Source organism: Megalops cyprinoides, chromosome 4 (assembly GCF_013368585.1).
Source record: "Megalops cyprinoides isolate fMegCyp1 chromosome 4, fMegCyp1.pri, whole genome shotgun sequence".
NCBI lineage: Eukaryota > Metazoa > Chordata > Actinopteri > Elopiformes > Megalopidae > Megalops > Megalops cyprinoides.
In genome coordinates, this window is record NC_050586.1 from 46,001,398 (window position 1) to 46,009,388 (window position 7,991).

General features: G+C 39.2%; 1 protein-coding gene across 2 annotated transcripts; it reads left to right on the forward strand.

The window, feature by feature from the left end:
• The first annotated feature begins 254 nt into the window (after positions 1–254).
• On the forward strand, positions 255–5,653 carry atp5meb (ATP synthase membrane subunit eb). 2 transcript variants are annotated; one of them, XM_036526580.1, is made up of 5 exons: positions 255–361; positions 1,400–1,454; positions 3,044–3,142; positions 4,891–4,940; positions 5,113–5,651. In XM_036526580.1, exons 1-4 carry the CDS (start codon positions 275–277, stop codon positions 4,914–4,916), a joined length of 267 nt encoding a protein of 88 aa, XP_036382473.1. In that variant the 5' UTR covers positions 255–274; the 3' UTR covers positions 4,917–4,940; positions 5,113–5,651. The 2 variants fall into 2 exon arrangements, with proteins under 2 accessions (XP_036382473.1, XP_036382472.1); XM_036526579.1 differs by having other exon boundaries at positions 4,891–5,653.
• The last annotated feature ends 2,338 nt before the right edge of the window (positions 5,654–7,991 follow it).

Here is a 7,991-nt window from a genome sequence, read left to right on the forward strand (position 1 = left end):
TCCTAAACAAAATAAATATCTTGATAGAAAATTTAAGCGCTGCAGTGTGATACAGCACACATGTAAGATGACTCCGACTGCAAACTGTTTTAAAGGATAGTGTCAATAAATAAAACAATAGACAAAGAAATCTTAATTCTGGTCAGCATGCCAAACCCTTTGTACAAGCCTGGCTTAACACTTTTTTATCCCCCACTGACTTGACCAGAGCGCAACATCGTCAGGGTCCGGAAGCTGTAACATACCCCTTAATTCTAAACGTAATCACGTCTATATGCTGCGCCGGAACTCCCTCCTCGCCGATCTGCGTGAAATTGGAAGTGAAATGGTTCCTCCCGTGCAAGTTTCGCCCCTAATTAAGGTATTTTATGTTCTATATACGTGCTGACTAGTCAGCTACTTAGCAAACCGAAGGCTTGTTACTTTAATGTTAACGCGTATCCATCACTGGGACGTGCTAGGCTCCGACTGTTTAGCAGAGTTGTAGTTTTTCTAGCTGTGTAAGTGCAGTGCAGTGAGGTCACCGAGTGTTCTCTGCTTAGCCAACTAGCTAGCTAGCTAGCCTCTTGAGGACAACTGAACTGAAATATGCGTCACACAGTTAGCAAATTATTGTCACTAGTGACTAGCTAGTAGGCTGCAGCCAACATAGTGTTTTGTGTTCTTTTTGTGTAGTCAAGTAAGTTAGCTAGCTCTCTGGCTCCGGGTCAACAGTTAACATTTGTTATCTCGAGTTACCTTCATCTTAAGGCCTATTTTAGTTGGCCTAATTTAGTTAACTAATGTTAATAAGCTTGCTACTTCATTTCAGCGGGAAACCACTGATGGGTTGCGATTGCTTGCCTAAGTCTCGTAAAACAATGTCACTTTCTCAGTTTAAAATGGCACCTGTAGTTTGGCAGCAAATCGTTAATAATCCGGAAAATAACGAAGCCGCAGCGAAATGACAGGAATAAAACGTGGGCGTGGAGCAGACGTCACAAAAAGCCATCTTAAAATGACCACCTAGAATGCAGCATGGTGACTGGATGTCTACTGACATTTTTTTCAGTAGGTAGCTACCCAGTTGAATTCATTAATTCAATCAATCTCCAACACCGCACTGTAGACAGTAACTCTGCGTCACGTCCACTTGGCCTGAGCAAGGCAAATCTCAGAACTAAAAATGACTTTACTAATGTGAAGGACAGGAGAATTAGAAATAAAAATTGCTTAAGTTGCCCAAACTAAAATAATAGTTTAATCTATGTTAATAATACTACAAAAATCTATATTAATCAGTCTTCATAAATAATAATGTAATATGCATTAAGTAAGTGCTGGATGCTTTTGGTATTGTACCATTGTACTGTTATGTTTCATCCCATCCCTAATCGACTGCTACTGCTCCCCTTTACAGACAGCAAGGTGGTCAGCCCTGCTGGTCGGGATTATCTATGGAAAGAGGAGATATGGTGGGTGTCCTTTAAAACTTCATTCAAGATTTATAGCCTGTACTGTTTGCAAGTAAATTAAGTCAGGTCGTATGCTGATACTGTATCCCAAGTTAATGTAAGGAAAAAATGCTAAAACTGATGATGAGTTTTGGTGGCTTGAAGGGTTCTGCCTAGGTTTTTATCATGGATCATTTTTTAAACAATATTCATAATCTCTGAAAATGTGGATACAATGGGTTTTTAATGTTGTCCCATGTCTGAAATGGCACATAATATATATCACAGCATATCCATTTAAATGTAGTGCTTACAAATGTTATCTGAATAACGGTGTTATGTCTTGTTTTAGCTTTACATATATTTTTTAATCAAAACTCTTCACCCAAAACAGTGCAGACTTGTCCATACCTAAACATTTCTAAACCTTTTTATTCTCACACAATGAGCAATTGTGCTTAAACTGAAAGAGTGCCCTCTTTCTGGCACAGAAAGCACACACATTAGAGTGATATTTTTTAGTGTGGCACAACTAGGGGGAAAGCAGTGTGAATAAAGTGAAAAGGGAGGCAGTCAGTTCAGGATGCAAAAAAATGATCACTTTGAAATTCCTTTTCAACATAAATTCTCAACACCACCACAAAGAAATCAATAAAACATTAGGGAATAGGAAAACAAAAGGAGTATCACCTCAGTTATCCCTGTCTCTGAGAGGGTCACATTACATTACATTCATTTATCAGATGCTTTTAACCGCAGCAATCAATAGCATATAAGAACAGAAGTGTATTTATTGTTATAAGTTGAATGAGCAACGTTGTTAGGCCAGGCTAACAGTACTCCCACATCAGTGAGTGTGAGCATAACACTATTGAAGCCCTGCCACAAGTTGTGGTCACCTGACTAGACAGCTTAGAAACTAAGGGAGTTAAAACACACACAACCATGCATCACAGTCACACAACTACAGGATCCATAATACATTGCGATAATACATGTAAAATAACCTGCAAATAATACAAGTAGAAGGTGTTAAGGGGTGGGGATTGAAGTGGAGCTGAGATGCAGTCTGAAGTGGTGGGTCTTTAGTCTGTGTCAGAAGGTGCCCAGCGATTATGCTGTCCTGACCCCTGTGGGAAATTCATTCCACCACTGAGGGACCAGTATAGAGAGGGATCGTGTAAGAGGAGTGACCCCATCAGGATGGGACAGTCAGTTGCCCCATGGTTGCTGAATGTAGTGATGTGAGTGGTCCATACAGTTTAAAGACTGATTGTAGGTATGAAGGGACTGTCCTCTTCACTGTCCCGTGTGTCAGCACCAAGATTTTGAACTTGATGCAAGCAATAACAGGAAGCCAGTGAAATGAAGTGAGGTGAGAAGGGGTGTGACAACTACGTTTAGGGAGGTTGTAAACAAGTTCCATTCTGGACCAGTTGGAGTAGTTTGATGGCACAGGCAGGAATACAAGCAAAGAGTAAGTTACAGTAGGCCAGGTGTGAGAGGATCAGGGCCTGAACTAGGAGCTGCACTGCAGATTCCACAGGGACCCAATGGTTAGAAGTTGATGCGTTTTTAATATTTTTGTTCCTCCTGCAATTGATTTTCAGACTACCTTAAGCCCATTGCAGAAGAGGAGAGGAGGATTGAGGAAGAGGAGAAGAAGGTGCGTGAGGAGAAAGAACGCATTGCAAAGCAGCTGGCAGAAGGTAGGACCCATAATCCCTGTACCTGAGGTTCCTCTCCACGATCCCTCTACGTGACGTTCTCCTGTCCTTTAAGTTTCTCACTACTGACCTGTGCTGAGCAAAGGGCAATAATTGCAATTCAGCACACTTAAGGTCTTTACATGTACATCGCGATTTGTCGTTACGATTTTTGGTGCGACAATATATTTTTTTGAACGTCTATCCTGTAAATGAACACTTTCACATCAAAGACTAATGTTCGTGTGTGAAAAAGTGACGTTTAGTTTTTTCGCATCAGGCTTGATTTTCTAACATTTTGTCCGCGACAGGAATGCATTCAATCAATCAGGGTGTAGGTTGTGGAAACGTCACACTGCTACAGGCATGGCGGAGTCGCTTATTCATTTTGTGTCTCAAAACGCAGCGCTGTTTGACAAGGGCAACAAAAATTATAAAGATAACTTTAAAGACAATGTCTGGAAAAAATAGGAGAGGAGCTCGGCAATGAAAACGGTGGTTGTACAGTCTATGGTCCGTAGCCTACTTTGTGATGTGGTGAAGCTTGATAGCCAGTCTCAGCAAGCTAGCTACGTTGTTCGTTCAGTCCTGCTGACTTCTCCATTGTGGGTGGGTGGTGTATAGAGCACTAAAGCGACTGTCTACCATTTCTGTGTATTCCTTGAAAATGCTTCAATTTTAAAAAGGTAAACGAGTGGCAACTCTGTGTGTCTGTTGTAGTTGAGGAGCTCAAAAAACTGTCTCCAACAACTCCTCAAATTGACCCACAGACATCCTGAAGTAGGTCCGAAAGCGGCCATGATAGTTTCAGCTCCTGAACAAAGCAGTGAATCTCCCCACGTTCTCGCTTCCTTCTCAGGATAGGATGTACCCAAAATTTTCTCTTTTTTCCCTCTTTATTTTGTAAAAGAATAAGCACCAGCTCATCATCATTTGACAACTAAATCGTCACACGGTTATTTTTGTGGAATGCTTGCATAATCGCGTCGCATTTAATGTGAATATTAATGTTGCATTAAATTCAACAATTTTTTTAGCACTTTCGCATTGCTTTTTCACGTCACCCTGTATGTGTAAAGACCTTTACTGTCACTTACTCACACTTACTGAAAAAATGCTGGCATGTTCAATCAAATGTATTTCCTATAACACATTTTATTAGGAATTAGGAAGCTTTGCTGTTTAAAAAACGGGAAACCAAAGAGGTGGTGCACAGATGATTTGCACCAGCATTAACTGATTGAGTAGTTTTCAGTTGGAGCTGCTGGACCTGTTCCCACAAAAATAGACTTAGTAGTATTGAGTATTGAGCATAGACATATACATCACGTTGTGTAAGAGTAAGCGTGTCCTATGTAACAGGATAATTTTGGTATTGTGAGATGTAACAGTGTGTCCAAAGCTCTGGATGGTTTGCCTAACTATTCTTAAATATTAACTGAAGCACAGTGTGAGCTTCTGTCCACAACACTTGAATCCAAGGGATACAGTAATATTTCAGCAGTTACAGTACTACAGTTATACCTCTAGCTCTTGCCATTGATGGAAACCCCTTTATTAGCACTATTTTTTGATTCATTTATTTTGTGAAGTGTGTCAGAATCCTTGTATATTGACTTTAAATGGTTGTGTGGGGAAAAATGGCTTGTGGAAATGTACTGAACTTTCACTGAAAATGTAGAGTGGTTTGTAAAAAGTAATTGGTGTTCTCAACAACAGTGTGTTTACTTATTCACTCTTTTTTTCTACAGCCAATGAAGACACTATCCTGAAATGAATTGCCACTGGAAGTCAATAATTGGTATCTGAATAATAAATGTTTGTGCATCTTCCTTACATTTTGGAAGTCTTTCTTAGATGTCTGTAATTATATTTATATTCAATGGGCCTATTATGTAGTTGTGAAAAAGGAAAATCTGAAAAGATCTTCTGCATAGAGTATAGGACAGTGTACTCTGTTTCTCCCTTCATAGATGCTGCACCAACTTCTCAGTGGGAAAGCTTGAAAGCTACAACATGCATTTCATGCTCTAGGTGCTGTTTGTTTCCCTCAGTGAGTCCAAAGCCAATCTTGGTGATGATTGTGAAGTGTATGGTCAAACTAATGCTTTGAAAAAGAAAAATAAGGCTTTCCATCTTTTCCCATGTTCAGATGTCTTATGTACTCTGCATTTCTCCACTTTGGAATGTAAATATGATTGTGGTAAATAAGGTTTGTCTGAGCACCTTTAGTTGTGGCAGTGTGGTGCAGTAGTAAGGAGCTGAGTTTGCACTCAATGCTGTTGTACCCTTGTGGCAAGACGCTTAAACCAGATGCATCAGCAAAGGTCTAACCATATAAGTTGATATCATGTAAAACCGTAAGACATGCAAGTCGCTGTGTATAAGAGCTAAGAAAATGGAATGTAACCTATTATAATGGAAGGTGTACCCAAAACTTCAGTTATTTTGAAAGAAATTCTAAAGCTACAGGACATGACCAATCAAAAATAAAGACTTGGATCAAATTTTTTGGAATGTTCTGCTTTACCATTAATCTGTAAGCCTGGTCTCAAAACCTGTCCCTTGAATTTAATAATTCAGGTAGGCTTCTGCGTACCTGGGAAGGTGGTGGGTACCCCTCTGCTGCAGCACTGCACAGCAAAGAGTTAACAAGTAGACAGCTAGCAGTAATCTCATTCCTGTCAGCGATCACTCCCAGGATTTATGCTGTAAGGTGATGTAAGCAAGCACTGATTGATCAGTGTGTCCTCAACAAAAATGCCTCTGGGTCAGGGTGTAGGAGGTCTCTTATTGCAAAAAAGGCAATTTTTAAGTGTGGGATGAAAGTAAGTCTCAGTTCATTTCATCCAAAATAGTGAGCCAGCACAGACTTGTACCCTCTTACCTTCAGAGGGACAAACTAATGATTTGTTCTGTGGATATGACTAAATATTTGTAGGAAAACACTTCAAAAGTTTGTGTGTTTGAACAAGTGTAACAATGCACAATGTGAAAAATTTTTGGTCTACGGTGACTGCTCACCAGTGAAAATCTTACCCAGAACAGCCAATCGGAGCAGAACTGGTATCAGCGATGGCCTCAAGTTCTCAGCCCCTGAAGAACAGTTTTTTCAAAATGACCTTGGAATACAGGTGTTCTCCTGTATTCTCAGAGCTAGACTGATCTCCACAGTGACCTTGTTAGATTATATATAAGGAACCTTTAGCTGTATATTATTGGAAGACACAAATAGTTTTTTAGGTTAAGCTGCTTTATTAGTGAGTGAATCATGGCTATAGGGTATTCAGTCTGCCAGAGACTGAAACTCTGGCTCTGCAAATGTACTGATATGTCCCAGCACAGCTCACAATTACAAAACAATGTCATGAATTTCAAGAACTTCACATGAACTTTTACTGCAATGCATCAAGAACTACTGTTTGAATGAATCCAGCATTAGCAGCTGATGTCTGTCCTTTGCCTTTAAAACGTGTTTTTGCACATTTTAGTCCCCTCTGCACAATGGACTAATGGTGTTATGTTTGGACAGTGTCACTTGTGTCAGTTTACATAAACAGATGAAGTTTTATAACTTCTTGTGCATGCAAAACATTAAATGACTAAATTTAAATGACCCAATCCTTGGTATATCAAATAAGTTGGAAGCTGCCAAATGGGTTCTTCTTGTTATACAGTATTTTCTATTCAAAGCATTGTACAAGTTAAATTTGTTATACATTTTTATATTCATACCCAGTCTGTATGGTTTGATATTGAAATTGAATGTGACACATGGTACCCTTTTAAGGACAGAATCATTTGAATCATTTGGTTTCCAAAAACTAAAAAAGAAAACAAGCAGAAACATAAGCTGAAATACTAAAATAATTTTAAAAACCTATAATCAGAATTAGGTTGTCATTAATAGCTAAGAACTTACACAAAATTATTAATGCACTTTAAGTCTGAGTTTTACCAGAGAACCTACCACATTCAGTGTGCAATCTTACAGCTGTATTCGAGTATGTTATAGAGCTCTTTATATTTGAGATGTCAGTGCCTGGACATTTGATGGTCAAGTAATACAAATATATTTGTAGGGGATGCTTTCCTATATACAGTGTCATAAGCTGTAAGAACACCTTACAAAACCATGTTTTATGCACAATTCCTGGATGATCTTGTGTTACAAGTTTCTATTAAAAGGTGTCATGTCTCTCTGAAAGTAATTCACCACTGGCATCAATACAGCATTTTTTGTTTCATGAGCTTACAGGATCATGGGATCTCCAAGCACTTTCATACAAACTCAGGTACGTTCTTTGATAAAGTCACCATTTTGTCCTCCTAAGAATGAACTCCCTCTCTTCTACTGAACTACTGAACTGTATTTGAAAAGAGTTTACAGGTCAAATAGTAATCAGCAAAGTTGAATCATTGCTCTGGAGTGACTAATTTGATATTATACCTTTTTAAATGGGGTCTTTAAGAATGCTTACAAGGTCTTTCACAACACGTATGTTCAGACCCACGAGGATATTGTTGCTGTGAATGCTCATGGATTATAGATTCTGAAAAAAAATTCCTACAACTAAGAGACAGCTTCTGTATCTCCTAACCATTACAAGACTATAACTTATTTCCTGATCATGGTACTTTCTAGGGATAAAAACATACGTGAACACATGAAAATACACTTACACATACAGTACAAAGACACTTTGGGTTGTGTTTGTGTGGCAGAGCTGAAGTGAGTAGCTCATGTGAGCCCTGCGTAAAGCCTGTGGGGTAGCGGATAGCAAGTAGCCAAGCAGTTGCAGCGGTTACGTCACTCCCTGAGACCTGGCTAACTAGTGTTGTTGCCAACAGA